General features: G+C 42.6%; 1 protein-coding gene across 7 annotated transcripts in view; it reads right to left on the bottom strand.

Annotated features, from left to right (window-relative positions):
- Window positions 1-2469: 2469 nt before the first annotated feature.
- Window positions 2470-24586, bottom strand: part of LINGO2 (leucine rich repeat and Ig domain containing 2) — a 561810-nt gene continuing 539693 nt past the window's right edge. For all 7 annotated transcript variants that reach the window (XM_080986844.1, XM_080986845.1, XM_080986846.1 and 4 more), the window contains one exon: window positions 2470-11743. In XM_080986844.1, the coding sequence (XP_080842970.1) occupies window positions 9887-11707 (1821 nt within the window). In that variant the 5' untranslated portion in view covers window positions 11708-11743 and the 3' untranslated portion in view covers window positions 2470-9886. The remainder of the gene's footprint in view (window positions 11744-24586) is intronic.

The raw sequence follows: 24586 nt of genomic DNA, 5'->3' as shown, positions 1-24586 counted from the left end.
ATACGTTATGTTCCAAAGTACACAGTCCTGTAATTTTCAATGGTGGGGGCAGTGATGAAAACTTGCTTTGTCTCCTGGCTATTCTGCATTTTATGGATAAAGTCTTCTTTGGAATAATTATAATGACAACAAAAAGTGGAACATTTTATTGACTCTGCCAAGGGTAGCTTTTCATCTTCTTTGGACTATCAGAGGGGAAAACACAACCCAAATCCTATTATAGGCTGGCAGTTTATCAAAGCACCTGCTTGGGTAAAATGAAGAAAAAAAAAAAGGAAGAGGGCAGGGGAGGAGAATCCAGAAACATTCAAACTTGCAGATTGTTCTCAGCATGTGATTGTCTCAAAAGCAAGGAGAGATGTGCAAAACCTGGCTGGATTCTCTCTCCATAGGGAAGTCCCCTCAACCCTATCATACATTTTATAAGTAAAATACTTTTATAGAGGCTAAATTTCTTATGGGCAAATTGGGTTCTGATTTGCTATCCCAAAATACTCCTGCTGAATGTGAAATTCTTTCATGGGGTGCAATGCAATTTCACAATCTCCATGGTGTTTGTGTGAGGACAGATAGATTAGATGGATATATGAATATGAGAAGGGGACAAATACTGTAGGACTTTTAAGAATCATTTGAACCATGCCTTAATTCACCCTCCTCCTCAGATCTTGTCAGACTACAACTCCCACCATTCCTGATCGTTGCCCACACTGGCTGGAGCTAATGGGAATTGCAGTCCAAAACCTGGAGGGCATCAGGTTGGGGAAAGCTGCCTTTACTGAACAAAGTTCTTTCCATCTTTGTATTGCGCTTATCCCTATAACAAGCCTACCTGAAAGGGGAGGTGAATCAGAAAGATCCAATGCCCAGGATCCAGAGCAGATTAGACAGCACAGGGCTTCTCATTCTGTCCTGTGAGGAGAGAAATTAAAATGCAGCCATGTACAGATAAGATATTTTCCATCCAGCTTCTCACTTTCATTGAAGAGAACGGGAAGCTTGCCTGAATGACAGAGCATGCAGTACATAAACTGGAGCAGAAAGAGAGTCCATGGTTGGTCTAGATCAGGAGTAGGGAAGCTGCCTTAGCATGTTCATTCTGCATATAAAAAAATTCTCCCTTGGTTCTACTGTCTACACAGGATTGGATTCCATCCCTGCTCCATTTACTAATGACAGGTGTCATTTCCCTAAGAATTTCCTGCACCCTCAGCATTCTTTGGAAACCAACAGATCTGAATTACTGACAAAGGAGAAAGCCAAAGGATTTAACAGAATAAGCTTAAACTTAGGTTTGGTTAAAGGTAAAGGTAAAAGGACCCCTGACCGTTAGGTCCAGTCGTGGTCGACTCTGGAGTTGCAGCGCTCATCTCGCTTTATTGGCTGAGGGAGCCGGCATACAGCTTCTGGGATATGTGGCCAGCATGACTAAGTCGCTTCTGGCAAACCAGAGCAGCTCACAGAAATGCCGTTTACCTTCCCACTGGAGCGGTACCTATTTATCTACTTGCACTTTGTGCTTTTGAACTGCTAGATTGGCAGGAGCAGGGACCGAGCAACGGGAGCTCACCCTGTCGCGGGGATTCGAACCGCCAACCTTCTGAACGGCAAGTCTGTGGTTTAACCCACAGCGCCACTCACGTCCCTAGGTTTGGTTAGTCACTTTTTAATGTAGAAAGGCCTGTGGCCAGCTGCAAGGATTTAAATCCCAACAGAATACAGCATGGTTTAGTTATTTTTCAGATGCGTTGGGGTCCAAAGAATATTTCCAGCCCCGCAAAAGGCACATATGAAAATTTGGTAAAACCAGAGGGCCAGAGAAGAAAAGAAGAAACTGAGGAAAGCCAATTCTATTTTCTGCTCTTCAGAATACATTCATATTAAAATGAAGAGATAGAAGATATCCAAAATGCCAGGGTGACTTTGAAATACCCTCTATCTTCTTCAGTAACCAGCCATATAATTAATTCTATTACTGTTAAAGAGTGTTATTCCCAGCAGTGTTTATTCAGTCTTTAACCCTGCCACACAACCGGTCAGACCTGTATAATTTCTCTCGTTGCCTGTTTCACAGCACTGAGAAGTTTAGGACATGTTCACAACAGTGAATGTGTGACTAGGGTGGACCTAATGCATGTCCAGGTGGATTGTACTTAAAAAAAAACAAAACCCCAAGAAACAAAAAGAGATTTGGTGGTCAGAACTCCTAATCCATATTCAACTAGATATGATGTGAAAGATCTGACCTCTTGCTTTTAAACAAACAAACAAACAAACAAACAAACAAACAAACAAACAAACAATGTAATTCAGACCTGTAAATCAGCTCAATATACAGTAGATAAGGTCTTGGGAGACCTGCACCATTTCCCAATTAAAACTTCATAAACGCCCCAAACTATTTGCTCAATTGGGTGAAAGTTACACGTATCATACAATTTTTCCCCTGTGCAGCTTTTTTTTGTGGGGGGGGGGTGTACGGGGGCAGTGATTTTCAATCTGGACACCAGCACAAGAAAAAAAGGTCAAATGCACAGCTCCAGCATCATTATTCCATTTTTATTCTACCATTATTCCATTATTACTGGAGGCAGACAGTTCTAGCTAAATTGTAGGACTGCTGGAGGAACTGTTGCAGATTTATAAACTCCAGTTTACAAACATGTTTCACCAGACAGATTTACTGGGAATGTATAAACAGAAATGCCAACAGTACAACTGGCCCTAAAAATAACTCCTCAACATCCCCAAGACTGCTGTTTTCAGCTTTAGGGAGTAAAAATTATTATTTTTGCAGTGAAAGTTTCTGCTCTACACATTGTGCAGCTGTCACTTTCTCAACAGCTGGACCCCACAACACTCCAGTCACCTCTGAAGGATGGAATCACACATTGACATGAGGATTTCCCACACACAATCATCTCAGTCCTATGGGCCGCTAGGATGGGTTTGGTGTGCTCCATAGTACTTTTGTGGACTCCCATATGAAAAGGTTGGGTTTTCTGAAGCTATGAATGAGCATCAGATGATGTGTAATCAATTGCTGGGCAGTCTAAGTGGTGTTTTGGGATAGGGTTTTTCCAGTGGAAAATGACCACTATGGTTCCTGACACAGCAGCCAATGCAATTATCCAACTTTCAAGGAAGAAACACTTTTACCAACCAAAAGGTGGCAGTGCTACTGGACACAGAAGAGTTGGAATGAATTACAGCAGTTTTTACTCATCTGCCTTTGCATCACAAAATGTACAAATAGCACCTTGCAACTGCCGTGTTCTGAGAAGCTGGCATTTTTAAAAATGAAAAAAGCTATTTGCGCTCCAGACATTTCATGCTAGCTCAAAGAATAAAGGTCACAGTTAGCTTTTGAACATCTTTATCCTAATCATATTTATACAACAGTACAGCCCACTGATTTTTTAATAAAAGTGACTTCCTAGTATATATGCTTAGGACGGCAACGTAAGTTCAAATGAGTGGAATCCCAAAGAGGTGAATTTATATGAGAAACACCATCATAGTTTTTATTTTATAATAATATATTATGTTTTCAAAGCAGCTACATACATTATCTCAGCAAACCTTAATGATGAGGACCGTGTCATTATTCCCATACTGCAGATGGTGAGATAGAGAGAGGTTGACTTGCCTAACACTACCTAAACATTTTTGTCAGGGGTGAGATTGTAACTGAGAGTTTCCTGGTTCAGATCTTGGTCTCTTCAGCTGCAGTCCTAACTCCATTTATCTGGGTGCAAGACCCACTGAATTCAATAGGATAGGATTGTGCTATCAGTCACTATATATACAGTTCCATGAGCCAATCTTGTCCTATAGACCAGGGTGGGGAATCTCTGACCCCAGGGGTCCAATTAGGCCCATGAAGCCATTTATCTCAAACCACACTGACCTGTCCATCAACTGACATCACTAGAGGCATGAGCTGATGCACAGGATAGGGTTAACTCATACATTGACATCACTTTCCTGTTCCTAGCAAGGAACAAGACTGTGCAGTCAAGGTAGCAGAATTCAACCCCTGCTCATCAGTTTAGTGTGGATTAAGGACTTGTGCAAAAGCACCCTTTGAAGCAGCTGTCTCATGCGAGCTACTTCAAAAAGGCTTTTGCAAAGGCTTTAAGACAGCCCTTGTGTTCCTGTTTCATAGAGTCACAGATTTGGAAGGAATCCAAAGGGTCATCTAGTTCAACCCTCTGTAATGCAAGACTCACAACTAACCACCCATGACACCCAACCTCTGCTTAAAAGCCTGCAATGAAGGAGAGTCTACAACCTCTCAAGGGAGTCTGTTCCACTGCGCAACAGCTCTTACTGCCAGAAAGTTCTTCCTGATGTTTAGTTGGAATCTCCTTTCTTGTAACTTGAAACCATTGGTTCATTTCCTACCCTCCTGAGCAGCAGAAAACAAGCTTGCTCCATCCATGTGACAGCCCTTCAGATATTTGAAGATGGCTATCATATCTCCTCTCAGTCTCCTTTTTCCTAAGTTAAAGACACACAACTCCTTCAATTGTTCCTCATAAGGCTTGGTTTCCATGATCATCTGGGTTGCCCTCCTCTGCCCAAGTTCCAGCTTGTCAACATCCTTCTTAAATTGCAGTGGTCAGAACTGGAAACGGGAGCACAGGGTTGTTTTAAAACCTTTAGTAAGTCTCCTCCACTCCCCCTTGAAGGCCCTGATCTTGAATACTTAAAAGGAAAGCACAGAGAGACTTCGAAACAGCATTATAAGATTCCTTCTGTTTCCTTTTTAAGCCTCTGAGATCTGAGTGCAAGGGAGTCTGTCAAAATGCAGACACGTTTAATATCACATTTCGTACAGAAGATGGGCCGATTAGAGACTTTTGCTTCTCTCCTATCTTACTCCCTTTCCCTGCCCAAATTATATGAAATATAATATATGCATGGTTACTCAGAAATAAGTTTCGTTGAACTTAATGTGGCTGATTCCCAAGTATGTATATAGGGCAGCCTTCCCTGATCTGAGGCCCTTGGGATGTTTTGGACTACAACTCCCATCAGTCTCAGCCAGCATGGCCCAATTGTTAGGGATCATGGAAGATACAACCCAAAATTTATGGAGGACACTAAGTTGGGGAAAGCTGATTTAAAAGATTGCAGCTTTAGTACTTAATTACTACCAAGAACACCAAACTGAGATGGCACCACCTGAAATTGTTCTTCCCTTATGCTCTTGTTTCTCTGTATTTCCTATCAGATATTTCCCACTAAGATTAAAAGCCTTCATTGAACTACTACACTATCAAACACCAGCACCGGCAAGCCAATTCATCGTGATAATCTCCTGCTTGAAAGCAAACACACCCAACACAAAGCAGACACAACCACCCATTGCATTTCAGGAGGTCCAAATGCATAACCAGGCCACAAGGATGTACCTTATGCTTGTGAAATTTTTGGATAGGCTTACCTGTGTTGCTGTATAACTACATGGAACTCTGGACGTATCAGTGAAAAACATAGAATATAAGATTAGATTCCTGAGCAAAGTCCAAACAGAGAATAACAATGTGCAAGAAGATTACAGAAACAAAATTGGAACAGGCAAGGAATAAAATATTACCTATGGAGAATAAGAAAGCAATAAGTATCATAAGGTGTTTTCTATGAAGTGTACTACTGGTTGGTTTTCCAATCATCACTATGCACCATAGCTTTTGCCACCCTATTGATGACATTTCATTTTAAGCTGCAACAAAAACTGAGTATCCTCACAGCAGAAAAAACATATTTCTCATTTCTTGTAGGCATTATCTTGTGTGGTTCAACAATTATGCATGTGGTTTTGTTTTTTTTACTGACACAGCTTCTCTTTCATCCTATTGTTTCTTTCTCCCTCTTTTCAATGCAATTTAAAAGTAGAGAAAATAGATATTCCATTTGGATTTGAGTAAGTTTGCCTTACTCAATTTAAGAAAAAAATAACTTTATTGTTTGTAGTCAGTAAAGGCATTGTCACTAAAAAGAGAGAGAACGGGGTCATTAGTGGCTAATGATAATTACAAGGGAGAAGTAAATGAAATATATCCAGATGGCTATTCAGCTATCTTTTCCTTTTGTCTTGCTTATATTAGTTATCTATATGAACGTACAATACAGAAACCCTGCCATGTTAGTCTTGAAATTCATCTCTCATTTGTCAGCATGTTTATTTCAGAGTCATTTAGCATTATTAAAATTCCACAATGTCTTAAAAGCATAGAAGGATATCAAAGGTCTCTGGGAAGGGGAAAAAACAAAACCATTGCTCACAAAGGCAACCTCTGGAGTCTTCTACTTACTCTCTGATGTCACATATATTTGTTATGTAAGCAGCAAACACAGAATCCAACAAGACCTTGAAAGAGACCTGTCGCCACGATGTATCCATTCCATCAGATATTTGCCTCACTGTGGGGGCTCACTGGAAAGTCAGGACCTAAAAGACTAGTGGCCAATCCTGGAAGCCATGTCATGGAGGAGCAGTAGAGGAAGCACAATATATCATGCTTCCATTCTCCCTGATTCTCGTCCTGTACCTCCCCTTGCAGTGAAATGCATGAGCTGCCTCTGGAGCTCAGAGGTTCAAATTCCAGTTTGATATTTTGAGAGGAAACATAGAAATAAGAAGTGTGAATTGTGTGTGCATCCTGTCAACCCTCTCCCAATTTTGTAGCATCTAGAGCCACTCTTAAGGGCAATTCACACTAACTCAACAAGGGTACGGGTGGAATTTTCTTCATGAAATCTTCCCACCCTGCTCCAAGAACTTCTGGATACAGGCACCTTCTAGGTGGGGCCAATTAGACAGCTCTTTCCTTCCTGGCTGTTCTCCTCCTTCTTTGCTGGGTGATCAGCTGTGGAAGAACCAGCTGTAGTGCTATTATCTAAATGATCCCTGAGAAGTGTGGGGAGAAGTTTCGGATAAGCAGCTGTCAAGCTGCTTTTATGTGTGAATTGGGCCTAATGGCTCGTTCTTACATTATACAAGTAGAATTGTTACTGTTCCCTCATGGCTGTTTCCCATGGTGCTCTCATACTCTAAGACTATGTGGGAAGGACCAATAGCATGATTGATTCCAACCTTAAAGTTGCCCACCCCTGGCCCTTTCCTCTGTTATGTTAATGGTCTAATGTTGCGTTATCAGTGGTGTGGGGATATAGATGGATAACAACACCACCACACCATAACTTAAGAACATGCTGCATCATCATGAATATACTAGGATGGGATGTAAAAAGAATTTTGCAGATACAACTGTACAAAGTGTAATATAGGTATATATGCTGGTTTGATACTAAATGATGAGGTTGAACATACCATCTACTGATGTTGAGAAAATTTATATATATGCCCCTACCTTGATTTGAATACAAAGCTGTAAATGAAATGACACAACCTATATTATTGCCTTCAAAATCCCATGGATTTAGAATGTGTGTGTGTGTGTTGTGTGTGTGTGTGGTTGATCCCTTAAATACCTCAAAACTGCCTTGAAATCTTAACTGTAGGCAATATGACTTCTTAGGCTCCTTATATTCATTGAGAGATCAGATTTTGGGGGAGGATATTGTTATTCTATAGATGTGTTTCATGGAATTGATAAATCTTTTCTATAATTTCCTGATCCTGTTGGACTCCAACTCACACAAGTTGCAGACAGCATGGCCAATGGCCAGGGATGATGGAAGCTGTAGTCCAGCAACACCAAAAGGGCTAGAGGTCCTCCACCTCTGTACTAGAAAGTTGGGATGGTCAACAAGAATCGGATTCTCCACCGCCTCAGTTGGTCATACCAGCATCATATCACATTGCAATAGCAGTCCAACTCCCACAGCCCCTTTTGCAAGATCTCAAGAGGAGAAACAACAACAGCACTAGCAATTTTATCACACACGTAACTAATCCTAGTCTGCAGTCCTCTTCTGTCCACAATGTATTCACTCTCATTGTGGGTAAAGGCAAGACAACCAAAGTACAAAAATGGCAACAAGGAACAGTTAAAGCAATCATGAAATTATAAAGAAGAACTGAGTGATAGACATTCATGGATTTTTGCTTTTACCTTTAGGACAGCCAGTTCACACAGTAATATTTGCCCTGCTGTTTTACTTGCACGCTTGACCTCAGGGATGCAATTGGGAGAAGAGAGTGCCATGAAGCTGTGACAAGTGTGTCTGTTTCACAGCAGTTTTCAAGATGCGGGGAGTTCTTTTTCGAAGCATTATGGTCACAGAACTCCCTGCAAAGTTTAACTTTGCCTACCACCAGTTCCCAATTTATTCTTTTCCACCAGGGCTTTTCTTCATAGATGGCAGCCATTTTCAGATCCGATGATTCTCGGAAGCACCTGTATCTCACTGGAGCCATCTTACTGCTTATATAATCGATTAAAATGTATGCCAAAAACACAACCACCTTTCCACATTATGTGCACTTTTCGTCTTGTGTTGTGTAACTGGCATACAAATTATTGTGAGGTATTAAAAACACACACAAGAAATGCTCTTAAAATACACTGGGTTTTCTTATATTTAATGTATGACATCTTTTGCAAGCAAGCTCTTTGCTCTTACACCATCCTGGAGTCTGAAATGGTGCCTCTAGGGTTTTGTTCTTCACACGATCAGGCTGCCAGGGGTCATTTCTTTGAGAATAATAATAATAATAAAGCAGCAAAGGACTGTATAGACCAGCCCAGTGTTTCTTCTAAATACAAAATGGACAGTGGCTTGAAGTTTGGCAGTAATTTGGCCTTGTGGAAGCTATTGAGTGGGGAAGGGCTTTTGTTGAGTGGCATTCTCATCCATAAATAAAACTCTGATGGCACTTCACTGGAAATATGGCAGAATGCATTAACCTGGTTCTTTATCCCAGCACACTGACATCTTAACAATGGATAAGAAATTAAAAAAGAGGGGTGAGTGGGAGAAAGAACTGTCATCCAGTGTTGCCAGTGTTGGTGCCAACCATGACTAGGAAGTTGGACCTTGGACTCTTACAGTAAAGGGGTCCAACGTGATCTCACAGATACTTTAAAAAAATATTCCATTCTATATCAAAAGTAGGCACATGCCTTTCTTTCCATAAAGAGAAGAGCAAGGGGGACACAGTAAATTCTGCCTGCCTCGGCAGTTTCTCTCTGGTCTTTGATGTAACGTTAGGCACAAGCCACAGCATCTTTCATTGGTGACTACAGAGGTCTGATTTGGGAATTTGGCTGTAGTTATGGAACAAGTGACATCACACTTGGGTCAGTTACTGTGGAAGGAACAAAAACGTCTCATTTGTATTGCTTTAAAATGTACACAGTTAAATATGTATATTTAAAAAAATACAGTAATACATTAATCTTGTGGTGTCGAATCAACTAGAAGGTATGTATGATGCGAGGATTTAGCAAATGAGATCTATAGATACAAATTTCACTGCAGAGTTATGTTGTAGACAAACGTCTCTCTCTCTCTCTCTCTTTAAATATGTAAATCCTACACTGTAGGGTTTTTTTCCCTTAATTTTTTTATTTTTGTAGTGGTAGAAAATGTTTTGAACACTTGTCCGTGAACATGAGCCGACAGTTTGTTACTGAGATCCTCAGAATGGCAAAAAATTTGCAATGCAAACAATTAGTACTGTATGCCAACTCTGCAAAAAAGCCCTAACACACACACACGCAGCCTCAAAACAAGAGGCTTTGCTGTACAACCTCAGATAGTCTTCCTGGTTTCCATGTACCGTTTGACACCGCGACGGCCGAGAGCCTCTAGCATGGCAATTCCTAGATACCAAGCTTGTTGGATTGGTCAGAATGCCACAGGAGAGGGGGGCAGGGGAAGAATTAATAATTCTAGCAGCACACAACCATCAAATCATTTTCATATTGAACCTGCGTGGTCCCGGGACCTCCCCTTCCACAACCGCACCATTGTTCTTACGGGGGACGTACTCGAGGTCAATGTTGGTTTTATGCTTGCCTTTCCCTCGGCTCCACACAAAAAGTAGTAAGAAACAAAATAAAACCACCCCGAGGAATGTGAAGCAGCCCATGGCTGTCGACACCAGTATTGTCTTAAGGTCCAGGGAAAATGTATTCATATTGGTTCCATTGGAACTGGTGTCATTGGAATCTGTCATGTACATAGGAGTCCTGTTGGCATAAAGGAAACGATCCGAGGCAAACCCTTTGACGGTTAGGGTGGCTGACAAGGTGTCGTTCCCAGCAGCGTTGCTGGCCACACAAACATAGATCCCGCTGTCTTGATCTTGGGCAAACCGGATCTCCAGGGTGCCATCTCCCAGCACCGTAGCTCTCCCATTCGATTTGGCGGTGACCAGTCTCCGTCGTGGCGTCAGCCAGGCGACAGTGGGCTGAGGATCGCCATCTGCACTGCACTGTAGCTGCACCGTTTGGCCTTCCTCGATCACCAGGTATTGCAGCTTCTTGTCGCGTATCCTGGGCTTCTTGCAGGTGAAGTAGAAAGAAAGGGCGGTGCTGTGGAAGTCTTTGAAGGGCCTCTCTTTGACGCTGTCCGGGCCGGCGCACATTGGCTGCTGGCCTCCAAACTGCAGCGTGGGCTGCCTTTGTAAAATCCAAAGCAAGCGGCAGTCGCAAGCCAGTGGGTTGTTGCTTATGCAGAGGATTTCCAGGGCTTTGGTGGAGTGGAACGCGTTCTCTTCAATGGTTTCCAACAGGTTTTGGGACACATTAAGCACCCGAAGGAACCGGAGTCCTTGGAATGCATGGGGTTCGATGGTACGCAACTGGGCCCCAACTATGTGGAGCTCTTGGAGGCGCACCACATCGGCAAGCATGTCCGACTCAATGGTGCTGATGGGGTTGTAGGAGAGATTCAGGTGGGTCAAGTAAACCAGGTGCTTCAGGGCAGAATAAGGGACAGTGGACAGGTTAGTATTGGTGATGGAGAGGGAGGTGAGGTTCAAGCCATATAGGCTGTTGATAGGGATCATGTCCAGCATAGGCCAATAGTCTATTTCTAGGTTTTTCAGGTGGAACAATCTCTTGAAGGCATATGCAGGCAGAAGGTTAATATTGAGATGTCTCAGGTGTAGACTGATGAGGTTGTGAAGGTGAGAAAGGGCTTCTGTTGGTACAGCTGTTAGGTTGCATTTTTCCAGAGTTAGCTGCTCCAAACTGAGCAGCCCGCTGAAGGCCCTGTGAGAGATATAAACCAGATCGTTATCCCCAACCTCGAGGGACTTGAGGTTGTGCAGATCCTGGAACATGTAGTCCAGCAGAATGACAATCTTGTTCTCACTGATATCTAGCTTTGTTAAGTTTGACAGCCCGGTGAAGACCCCTAAAGGGACCAGCTTCAGACGGTTCCCTTTCAGCCGCAAGGAGCGCAAGTTAAACAGATTGTTAAAGGCTCCAGGCTCGACGTTGGCAACGATGTTGTCGCTGAGATCTATCTCCTCCAGCAGAGGGAAAGCTGTGAACTCCTCCGGGTTGACACTTTTCAGCCTGTTCTTGCTAAGATCCAGGATTTTCGTCTCAATGGGGATGCCCTCGGGGATGGCAATCAGGCGCCTCCGGTGACAGCTGACAGACTTGTTCTGTGCTGAGCACTCACAGCGGGCCGGGCAGCCTATGGTGGAGCCCATGAAAATTAGCAACACAGCCAGACCTAGAAATGGCTGCCAGCATGATATGGCTGTGTGAAGCATGACTCCACTGATGTTGTCTAATCCTCCGTCACAGGCCTGCCAAGACAGAGGGGAAGAGAGAAGAAAACAAGAGGGTTAGCTTAGTTTAAGGAGAGTCTCACGCTAAGGCAAATCCCATTCATTTTCAGTTAAAACAACTGCAACAAAGCTTATGAACCTGTTTTCCCAAGCACATACACCCAGTTTTCCCTTGTTCTCTTTTATTTATCCCCCCAATTTTATATATTTATTTAGTTTAAGTAAGTAGTACAGAAAAACAAAAACAAAACAACAACAAAGAAAAAGATTGAAAACAATCCAAAAACATTGAAAGCAAATATTACATACTTATCATATAATACTCTCCCCCCCACCCGCAGCTTCCCTCCGCCACAATTCAACTTCTTTGAATCTCTATTTCCACCTTTATCTTTGCATTCTCCAAATGTATCATTTCTTTTATCTCTTCTCTTTTCCAAAGCATACATATACTTTACATTTTTATACTAGGCATAATGTTTAATATGAGTAAAAGATTGGATTACACTGGAGAAAACTAACATAATGTTTAATAAACATTATTTAGAACAAGTATAAATCGTTTACTCCCTTGTTCTCTTTTAATGGCAATGGCACCCACTCGAGAGGTGCCGGAACGGAGTTCCACCGAGTTCCGGCTAAAAAAAAAGCCCTGGTTTTCCTGAAGTTCAGGAATGCACCTAAATATTGGTTCTTCCATTTTCTCCACAACTGATGTCTGAACTAAACATGTGGACCAGAAAAGCCTTACATGGTCAGGTGGCCTCCCAATCTTATTGGGACTTTCATCTCTCATCAGGCTCAGCCAGGATGGCTAATGATCAGGAATGATGGGAGTTGTAGTCAAGTCCAAGCAGGGGAAAGGTTTAACAGTAGTTTACACCTTTCCCCCTTTTTTTACTTTTTTTGTGTAGGCTGTTGACAAGTCAGGATTGTTGCTTATAGTAATTCATAATGAATTAAGATTTTTCAAAATAAAATAATACAAAGCAAAACAACGCTATGCATTCAAAAGTATGTCACATGTATTATCTTATATTAATCCTTATAACGACCCTATAAGGTAGGTCAGTGTTATTTCCCCCACGTTACCGACCAGTATTGGAAATCAAGAGAGAATGGCTTGCCTAAAGCACCTTACTGAGTTCACAGCCTGACGAAAGAAGAATGGCAGACAAAATTAATGGACTATGCAGAATTGGATAAAATGACAGGAAGGATTTGAAACCTGCGGGACCAGAGATTTACAGAAGATTGGAAGAAATATATGAACTATTTGAAGAGCAGCTGTAATCAACAAATTACACTAGTAGGACTACAAGAAGTTTTGTAGGGAGAAATATATGAAATATTGCAAAGAAGAGAAAGAAGAGAGATACTAGTTATGAGATTTAAAAGTAATAGTGAAAATAAGAAATGTAAATTAAGTGAATAGATTGGAAAATTTTCAGATGCGATTGATGGAAGTCAAAAAAACTGTATAAGATGTAAAAGTACGTTTAATTATTGTTGAAAATGATATGTTGAAAAACTAATAAAAGATTTATTTTTAAAAAAGAGTTAGCAGCAAAGGACAGATACGACCTGTATACTGGATTTCCTGGTTCATTCACTGATTTTGCTCCTTTTTTTTTTTAAGACTGCCTGTCTGCTATGCAGCACTCAATAGAAGCTTGCAATGATTAAATATAAAGCAATGAATAACACATTCAACATGAAGGCATTACATTATAATTATGCTTACAATTGAGAAAGTATAACAAAAATGTGATGGGTCATTTATTTCCTCGCCATATCCATCCTTCTTGCCATATCCATCCTTCCTCCTGCATGTGCAGAATTCTCCGACTTCTGCCTTAACTGGCCCCTTCCCATGCAAACTGGCCCCTTCCACATGCATGCATTACTGCACATATACCCTCCAAGTGTCCCTATTTTCCAAGGACAGTCCCAGAATTACACAAGTCACCCCAGCTTCTGATTTGATCCAGGAATGTCCCTATTTCCCCCTCCGAGCTTGTGCTGGTGCTTGTCCTGAGCAGCAGCTGCGAGGGCGAATCCTGTTGCCTGCATATGGCTGCCACTGCCAACCTCCTCCCTTGACTATTTGATGTACCTTTGGGGGCAATTAATTTGGTATGTATTTATTATTGGTTGTTTATATGCAGGCCTGTCAATTCAACCTCTGTACTGTATTTGAATGCAATAGATTGAATTTTATAATCTTTCCAGCTGATGAAGAATTAGCATTGAAACAGTTCATTATCCTGGAAGAGCTGTTCTCTCTGCTTCTCTCTCCGAGCAAACATCCTTTTGTAATGTTTGGAAGCACCTACCATCTTACTTCTGTGTTGCTTTTCTCAGCAGCGGAAGAAGCAGCTCGGGTGCCAGGATGAGCTGCCCATAGGGGCGGGGCGCACCGTGGGGCCTCCAGAGTCTGCCTGCTTCCTCCTACTCAGCTGCCCTACAGCTGGGGGGTGGGGGGTGGGCAGTGGGCGGATCATTTGTGCAGCGCGGAGCCTGCACACGCCTTAGTCACCGTGTCTCTCCCAGGAGAGACGTGTGGCTCAGGTGCACTGCAGACCCCATGGTGAGTGCTGCCTGGCATTTTGTCACCCACCTCAGTCGGGCGGTCCGCATGGGGCGGTCCGCACCCACCGCACCCCTTACTCCGCCCCTGGCTGTTCCTATAGCTCCACTGTGCTCCAGCTCATTCTCAACAACATTTTGGATATGGTATTTACTGTGGAAAGGCATTCAGCCTCAATTTCAGTGATTTTTTATAGTGACATATCATTCTAATCATTCTGCTTATGGAATAGTAGTAGTAGTAGTAGTAGTAGTAATAATAATAATAACAATAATAACAATAATTTTTTAATACCCCGCCCATCTGGCTGAGTTTCCCCAGCCACTCTGGGCGACTCCCAATCGAGTGTTAAAAACAACACAGCATTAAATATTAAAAACTTCCCTAAACAGGGCTGCCTTCAGATGTCTTTTAAAAATAGGATAGCTGCTTATTTCCTTGACATCTGATGGGAGGGTGGGTGCCACCACCAAGAAGGCCCTCTGTCTGGTTCCTGTAACCTCACTTCTCGCACCAGAAGGCCCTCGGCACTGGATCTCGGCTCTAGTTACTTGACTCTTATTAGTTTGTGAGTCCCTGCACATATTACATGTCCTCTGTTTATGAATTTTGAAACAGTTTGATAGTGTTATATAAATATTGTCAATATATTATTAGCCTACGTGTTGCTTGATGTTGTTCAGATTGTTCTGTTTTGCAACACAGGGGATTTTTTTTTTTAAAAAAAAATAATCTCCTCCGTTGGGCAGTTTGTAGTAGCTGGTGGAGAGCAGGTGAGGAAGAGGAGAGGTTGTTGCCACCAAGACGCAGCCTTGCATGATGTTCTGGCTCTGAGGGGCAGTCAGAGGGCAGGACCACCCTAGGCAGTAAGAAAGGGATAGCAGAGCACAAGTAGTCTGGAATTATTTCTTTTTTAAAATGCTTTGTGTGTCCACATCTAATTTTGCCCCTTTCTAAAAAAAATTTATTGGTGTGTTTTTTCCTTTTTTGCACATCTACCAAAGAATAAAATTAAATAAAATTGGGATTTAGGTATTTTCTCAAGATGGTGGAGGGCCTGTGTCCCGTTGGTATAGGGGTGATACTACTCACCCTTTTTCAGATAGGAAATGCTCTGTGGGGCGGGGGATAAAAATGGGGGGGGTCAAGAAGGGTTATTTGGAGGGGAGAAATGTCCCTCTTTTCATCTGAGGAATTTTGGAGAGTATGCTGCATATGTGCATTATTATTATTATACACAGGTTGTTAATATAAAAGATCACAAGGAAATTTAGCACGCGATTCAATCAATATTTGTCACTTAAAAATATCCAGTTGACTTTAGGGCCACCACAATGGGATCACGGCATTGGCAAATGCTTACAAATACATTTTATGCAGGTATCATGTTGTGTGGGTAGCAGGTAGCAAGGGTATCATGATGTCATCAGCCAATTTTTGCAAGCACATGGGATAGAATAGTCTAGCATAAGGAGAGAAAGAGGGTTATAAATGGGGGTGGGAGAGAGAGAGAAAATGAAAGCTAAGTGAGTGAGTACTTCTGACCCAATGAGCTCCAGTTGTGTCAACTGAAGACAAAGCTTTTGAGGAACCGTCTCGACAACACTGTCCATTTCATTGGGGAAATTTTGTCCTGGACTGGCCAGGAAAGGCGTAGGACTCGCTTCTGCCTGAAACTTGGGTGGACTGGCCATCCCCCTTTGCCCAAAGGGTAACTTTGGTTGCAGTGAGCCATCTTTGAAGGGCAATTATATCCCATTATGGTGTAAACTGCCTCTCATAACTGCGGGAACATGCCTCAACCTTGACTTGTCCAGCTGTTTGATTCTCCTCCTGGGCATCTTCTAAGACGAGGCTAATAATGTGTGGCAGGTTGTGTGGTGGCACTCTGATCTAGCCTGGGAACGCGAATGAAGCCTCCTCTTTGTTATGTGACCCTGTGAGATTTCAGCACTGTCTGAGAAGAACAGACTGCTGAGACTCATTTAAGCCCCCCTTCCTTTCTTCAGCTAAAGCTTTGGAAGCCAAAGAATTGCTACCAGTGTCCAGCTGTGTCAAAAACTCACCAAGCTAAACTTCACTTCATTAGGAATTAAGTTACCACTGAAAACCTATCAGGCCCTGTGATTTGGGGCTTCTGATGAAAGGAGCTTTCAGCCACTCTGATCATTACTTTTGGAACACAGCCTGAGAGGGGAGCGCTTTCGTACTGATATTCCTTCCGTGCAGGGAATTCATTTCCTATCTCATCCATCTAATATATGAAGCCGAAAGTAAACAGGTTCAGAGGAAGACGAGCACACCCCACCCCCTGGAGCGCTCATTTTAGTTGCAAAAGTGTGAAAAGCTTGACTGCAGATATCTACAGTACATTACACCACCGCCAACAAAAGAACTCTCCTAAGTAGTGTGAAGTTGATGATAAAAGATGACAGGAAGGAGTTCTTTACTGTAGCTAGTTTGGGTTAAAAGCAGGGGATTAATGCTTAGCCTGGTTCCTAACAGTAATGAGCACAGGCTTGCAACCAAGAAAATAGATAATTGGGGCTGTAATCCTAACCCTGCTTACGCAGGAGTAAGTCCCCTCTGAATTCAGTAGTACTTATCTCTGCATAGATGTAGTTAGGGTTACTCTGTAAAAGGGTTTTTTGAGGGCTATAACCAACTAAATCATTGCATGCGTAGAACTGTGAGGACACTGGAATGTCCCACTCTTCTCTCCCTGTGCCCCCCAAATCTGCTCTGGATTTTCCCCAAATGCAGGGGTGTAGAAGGCTGATCGCCGAAGAATTGATGCTATTGAATTATGGTGCTGGAGGAGACTCTTGCACCATAGAATGGAGGAGTCCATTCTTAAGGAAATCAGCCCTGAGTGCTCACTGGAAGGACAGATCGTGAAGCTGAGACTCCAATACTTTGGCCACCTCATGAGAAGAGAAGACTCCCTGGATAAGACCCTGATGTTGGGAAAGATGGAGGGCACAAGGAGAAGGGGACGACAGAGGACGAGATGGTTGGATAGTGTTCTCGAAGCTACCAGCATGAGTTTGACCAAACTGCGGGAGGCAGTGGAAGACAGGAGTGCCTGGCGTGCTCTGGTCCATGGGGTCACGAAGAGTCGGACACGACTAAACAACAACAATTGGGGTCAGGGGAGACAGAAGGGAAGATGCATTGTGCTTGTGGAAGTCAGATTCAACTAAGTCTGATTCTACTTAGTCCTTTATGGGACTGTGGTAAGGAGATCTATGTGGAGTATTAAATATAGACCCTACCCGACTTTAGACCTCCCCCACAAACTAATGGAGTGGAAAAAGGGGAGGCAACAGAGAGCAAAAGTCTCAGCAGCACACCTCTGCTCCGCCTCCTATTTGATTTAACTTGAGCTGATTGGCTGTTCAAAGAGGACTGAAAACTGGAGGTAAACTAAGACCTCAAGAGAGGTCTTCACCTGGTCAACCTCTAAGAAGCTTTGCTCCTTTCTCAAGAATGTGGACCAATGCTCTGGCCTGCAGGTGAGCATTTTCCCTCCCAGCTGGCATGCTCTATGCACCACTGGGTCAGTGCAAAGGAGCAAGAGGTATTGGACTTGGGGGGCTTGGGGGGTCCTAGCTTAGTTTCTGCTTTGACCCTAATTGAGTATTAAAGTTTATCACAATGCAATACAAACAGAACAAATAGAATAAAAGAAACAAGAAGGAAAAGTGTGTGTGTGGGGGGGGGAATAGGAAAAGAAGAGAGAAAAAAGAAGGGAAAAGAAACAAAGATGAAAATTTGGAAACTTCTGTTTTTTCTATCTGCTGGTTACATAATAAAAAGATTATTTAAGACATGCAGTCCATGTTAATTTCCATCTTCTTCACTTTTTCTTAAACCATATTGTTTTTAAGTCAAAGTGTTCAAAATCATTCATTTTTTCTTCCCACAGAAAGTCCAAGAGGGACTCCCAAATTGTCAAATTATTGTTAGTAATTAACTTTATCTCCATTAATTCCTGCCACCATTCCTCCATATTGGGTAATAATTAAGTCTTCCATCCATGCCCATATTAAAAAATTTCCAGTGTGGTCACATATAGGAATAATATTCCATATTTCCCCCCTTTAATTAATGCCTAGTTCCATATGTTCAAATTCTATTTTCTGTTGTTTTGTGTTTTCTGTTGTGTTAGTGTCCCAATCTCCTCCTCTAGGACCTTCCTTTTTCCTTTATTCCAGTCTTTTTTCAGAGATCACACCATGAATTTAATAGCTTCATTCTCTGAATTCACTCTAAATTGTATGTAGAATCGAGGAAGAAATAGGCTACATCTTGACCAGTGGAGTCCTGGGGAGTCAGCAGACAGCAAGTAGTTTTAGGAAAGAGACCCCAAGCATGGGATTCAAAGACTTGCTTAACATCACCTCTAGAACAACCCTAAATCAATTGTTTGAATGCTCAGAAAATATTCTTGCCAATTTTTCATCTCCCTCTCCCAGCTGAGAAAGATGCACTTCCAGATAACGATTTCAAAGTGAAAGTCTGTCTTGCTCCACCTATATACATTTCTACACACTAATAGAGATTATATTTCCATTAGTTTATATGCTGTTTGAGCACAAGACCTAACATGAGGTTAGCACACTGCTGAACAATGTACAAAGCTGTTTTTTAGTGATTAGCTAACCGTTCTGTCTGATCTCACTAGGACCTGAAACCTCTTCTGGCATTTGTCCTCTGATTCTTTGAAATGCAAAATGTTTACAAAAAAAGTATAGCCGTTCTGAGTCTCTGTTTGGATGATGTGATGTTAGTGGTTCAGCAGCAGCCAGAGGGGAAATTTGGCACTACTTATCACAACAAGCAGGGACGCAGGTGGCGCTGTGGATTAAACCACAGAGCCTAGGACTTGCTGATCAGAAGGTTGGCGGTTCGAATCCCCATGATGGGGTGAGCTCCCGTTGCTCGGTCCCAGCTCCTGCCAACCTAGCAGTTCGAAAGCACGTCAAAGTGCAAGTAGATAAATAGGTACTGCTCTGTTGGGAAGGTAAATGGCATTTCCGGCGCTGCTCTGGTTCGCCAGAAGCGGCTTAGTCATGCTGGCCACATGACCCGGAAACTGTACGCTGGCTCCCTCGGCCAATAAAGCGAGATGAGCGCCGCAACCCCAGAGTCAGCCACGACGGGACCTAATGGTCAGGGGTCCCTTTACCTTTACTATCCCAACAAGGCCACTGATATTTCTTTTGGATAGTAAAACTATGTTATGGCATGCCAAACCCTATCTCTGGCATTCTCCCAAGCCATGGTTTAAACTGCTGTGCTATAAAAATTTATGCTGAGTCAGATTAGAATAACAGGTGGTGACTCTCAAAGACAATTACATTGCTGAAGCCAGAGCATCTGAAATTCTGGTTGTCTAGTTTGCCTCTATAGTTGTTGTTGTTTGGTTGTCTAGTTTGCCTCTATGGTTCTTCTTCTTCTTCTTCTTCTTCTTCTTCTTCTTCTTCTTCTTCTTCTTCTTCTTCTTCTTCTTCTTCTTCTTCCTGCTGCTGCTGCTGCTGCTGCTGCTGCTGCTGCTGCTGCTAATTGAATTTATCTATTGTCCTATACCTGGAGGTCTCGGCGGTTCACAGAAAAGTTCAACAAAAACCACAATATATACAATCAAAATAAAATGACACCCCCCCCCAAGAGCCATATTTTAAAAGGGCATGGGATGTCGATCAGATTAACCAAAGGGCTGGTTAAAAAGGAACGTTTTTACTTGGCACCTAAAGGTGTACTATGAAGGTGCCAGGTGAACTTCCTTGGGGAGAGCATTCCATAGATGGGGAGCCACTGCAGAGAAGACCTGTTCTCGTGTTGCCACCCTCCAAACCTCTTGAGGAGAGGCACACGATCAGAAGATGATCTCAGGGTCTGGGTAGGTTCATATGGAAAGAGGCGATCCTTGAGGTATTGTGGTCCTGAGCCGTTTAAGGCCCTGCGCTCCCATAATGTATTGCTGGAAGAGGACTCTTCTAGGTGGGACCAATTTATCCCATGCCTTGGGGCAGAGATGGGGATCATTCACCTCTTTTGTTCGATTACCAGCTCCCTTGGTGGCTTTAGCCTGAAGAAGAGGGGGATTTGAGAACTATTTTCAAGTGCATGAATTTGTCTTAAGGAATATAGGGATCACTGGTTCTTCGTGACTGTTGGCATCAAGATGAATTTTTATTATTAAAAAACCCTATTAGTTCTACTTGCAACTCAAAAAGTTGGCTTGCCTGTTTGTTTCATGAAATTTATATACTGCTTGGTAATTAAAAACTTCAGTGTAGTTTAGGGTAGATGTTAGAAATAGCTTTCTTCTTAAGCATACATGATGGGAACCAAGAGTACATGATGGAATCTTCATCACCAGAAGTCTCTTAACAGCAGGTTAAGAAACATTTTGTTGAGTCAGTTTAGGGGAATTTCATTCTTGAGGGAAAAGGATTCAGTAGAGGCACAGAGACCTTCTCCAGCACAGTTCATCTATCAAGTGCATCACCTCAGTCCTTGATCACTTATTGATGACTCATGGATGAATGCATGAATTTCCTCCACTCAAAAGTATTGCGTAGGAGGGATTCTGAAGATACAGGAGATGTGTCCATTGATGGACTGTGGCAATTTAAACTGCATGGACACAGAATCTCCTGACTAGCTTTCTGCTAGTTTTGAATCTAAGGAGACCCTGTAAAGGAGGAAAGGTTTACCTGGTCCATTAATAATTGTAGCTTCAGGTGAGATCCTACTTAGGGCAGAGCACCCAAATTTATGACTGCCCCTCCACAAGCTCCAACTCTAGGTTTGGGGGCATAGGGGTGTGGTTTCATCTGTCCCATTTTCCAGGCCAACATAACAACAACTTCCTATTTTTCTTTTTCTTTTAAAGAAAAAGAAAAAGAAGAATTGGATTGATTTCTCTACTTTTATTCTCAGCATGAATGCTGGGTACAGTGTACAGTCCTGCTCATTGAGGGAAACTGTATTGTTGGGATCTATGAACACATAAAAAGACTGCTTGCATGTTTCAGTTATTTTTACAATTATAAGTCAGTGTGGGAAACAGCTGGAGATGGAATGTAGGATTTAATAAAAGCATTTAATGTGAAATTCCTAGCACTGCAGAATCCTTTGTCTCTCCTTGTTTCTCCTGCTGACCATCTCAATCGCAGTTGGGTGCCCCACCGCACCCCATTTCTGTGTTGTTAAGAGAGATGGCTACTGTCCCCCACAAACTGACTGGTGCAAGTACATAAAATGTAAGGAGAAGATCTTAAACCCTCTTTGTAAAAACTTTACAATATAATGCCATAGGATATATACTCTCATTTTGACTGCTGTTCAATATTTCATTGTTTGGCTTTGCAGAGAATCCTTTCAGCTCCTCTGTATATATATGCATTATTTTTATACTGAACATCAGTGTGGGAAACAGCAGGAGTCGAAATACGGGAAATGTGTACTAGCAATGACTATTTTGTTTGTTCTTCGTTGCTGCACTAATTAACACCATTTGAATAAATTAACTGGAAAAACCACAAACCAGTAGGAGGCCTGAGAATACAGTTTTTAAAAAGCAAATGGATCAGAGTGGGAGGTTTGGGGAAATATTGGCTGCAGGTAAAAAGCTGAGAAAGGAACAATCTGTGGCACTTATGAATAGGAGGGGCTGGTTGCTGTTGGTAGGAAAGGAGAAGTTAGGATGTGGAAGATGGCAGATTTATGGTTGGGGGCAGAACACTGAAATAAACTATTAATAAAATAAAAATAAATAGCAGAGATATGCACAGACCTTTGGCCCATGCACACTGTCAGGTCTCTCTTTCTTTTGTGATGCACCTGGATGAAATGTGAAAATCTCCAATTCCATGTGAACTAGGAAACTATGGTGACCAGGTTCAGAACCATAAGGCTTTCAAATCATGGACTGAAGTGGGCTTTGGTTTCCTCAGACACGGGTGGTGCTGTGGTCTAAACCACTGAGCCTAGGGCCTGCCGATTGGAAGGTCAGCGGTTTGAATCCCTGCAACGGAATGAGCTCCCGTTGCTCTGTCCCAGCTCCTGCCATCCTAGCTGTTCAAAAGCATGTCAAAGAGCAAGTAGATAAATACTGTAGGTATCGCTGTGGTGGGAAGGTAAACAGCATTTCCGTGCACTCTGGTTTCTATCACGGTGTCCTGTTGCGCCAGAAGCGGTTTAGTCATGCTGGCCACATGACCCGGAAAGTTGTAAGTGGACAAACACTGGCTCCCTTGGCCTGAAAGCGAGATGAGCGCCTCAACCCCATAGTCGCCTTTGACTGGACTTAACCGTCCAGGGATCCTTTACCTTTACCTTTGAGGTTTCTTGGTGCAGATGACATGAGAAACTATGGTTAATTGCAAACTTGCATTTCAGGTACACTGTGAAGGGAGAAGGGCATGAGTGAATGGGCAAAAGGCATGTGTGTAATTTGGCCAATGGCTACTGCTCATGCTGGTTATTTTCATCCTCCTGGTTCAGAGGCAATATCACTGGTAACCAACACCATTGCCTTCATGTTCTGCTTTTGCGTATCTGTTGGCTACTGTGGAAAACAGGATGCTAGAGTAGGTGGACCTTTGGTTTGATCCAGCAATGCAGTCCTTATGTTATTAAGTACACATTGGGGTTGGTCCCTATGTGTTTCATTAATGATCCCTATGCCTGAATACCTTCAGTGAAATAATTTACTGCTAACCTGGATGCTTTTTGTGCATCCCTACGGCAATAGAACACAAACATTTTGAATTCGGGACCACCCATGTAAACTTGCTGTACCTTCCAGGCTCTGTTGAATTTGCAACCAACATAGGTCTGGAATATTAATGTGCTTGCGTCTCACTGTGAAAAGCGAGGATCTCCATGTGTCCTACTTTATAAAGGGCAGTCCTCTATTAGAAGATGTCCAGTCCAAGTCAAAATTAGAAATAAAGAGTTACAGGAAGGGGGATCAGGGCCATTAAGTTTCCCAACAACATTTAACATTTAATACCTGGATAGCAGTCTGAGTAGGCATACAGGTGAAATGTGTTGCATTTCTATTCATATTTTAATAATTATTTATACATTTGCATATATACATTTTTGTCAGTCTGTGTTCCTTTCTGTCCTTTATTCAGCACCCCAAGATTTGGCCAAATCCTACCCTATCCTGTTATAGTGTGCGTGTGTGTATTTGCAATTCTGAATTACTTATTTTCAGGAAAGCTTTTTTCTCCCCTTTAATAGATCTGCAGGGAAATATGTGTACATTAAGAGGTATGCTCTGTTGGTTTGCCTGTGTTACAGGCTAGTAGGAAGGGTGTACATTAACGTTTATAGATGCTATGATTTGCCAAACCGTTAAAAATAAAGGCTAAGTTCTACCACGGAGGGCAATTTTAGTTTAGGGCATTTGAAGTTGAAGCAAATTAAAAGCAATAAATCACCTCTAATGCTAAGGCAGACATTTTAGCACTTACGAAAGTCATTCTGCTTATGAACATTTAGCAAGACTATTACAGGGAAGCAGCGACTCCTAGAAGATATATATGTGAAACAGTGCCACATACCCATGCATGGTTGATTTTGGTTGGTTGGGGGAAAAGAAAATGAAGCAGTACATAAGAACATAGGAAACTGCCTTATAGTGAGCCAGATCAGGGGTCCAGTAATATTGTCCACATTGATTGGCAATGACTATTCAGCATTTCAGACAAGGGTCTCTCCTAGCCTACCCAGACACATTCTCTCCCTGAAATCCTTATGAGGAGCAGCTGAAAGAGCTGGGCATGTTTAGCCTGGAAAAGGGGAGATTGAGAGGAGCTAGAATAGCCATCTTCAACTATCTCAAGGGATGTCACACGGGAGAGGGAGAAAGCTTGTTTTCTCCTGCTCTGGAGAGTAGGACTTGAACCAATGGCCTCAAGTCAGTGGTGTAGCGTGGGTTGTCAGCACCCGAGGCAAGGCAAGTAATTTGCGCCCCCTAACCCGTGGATTTTAGCAGGGGGCAGAGAGCTGCGAGTGCAAGCGCGCGCCCCCCAGATGTTGCGCCCGGTGCGGCCGGTCCCCCCTGCACCCTCCACGCTACGCCACTGCCTCAAGTTACAAGAAAGGAGATTCCAACTAAACATCAGGAAGAACTTAATAAATAAATTGTTTAGTAGCACCTTAGAGACCAAAAAAATTGTTTAGTAGCACCTTAGAGACCAACTAAGTTTGTTCTGGGTATAAGCTTTCGTGTGCATGCACACTTC

Source organism: Podarcis pityusensis (assembly GCF_964106645.2).
Source record: "Podarcis pityusensis genome assembly, chromosome: 17".
NCBI lineage: Eukaryota > Metazoa > Chordata > Lepidosauria > Squamata > Lacertidae > Podarcis > Podarcis pityusensis.
The sequence above is the reverse complement of the archived record's forward strand: the minus strand, read 5'-3'. Positions and strand labels throughout refer to the sequence as shown.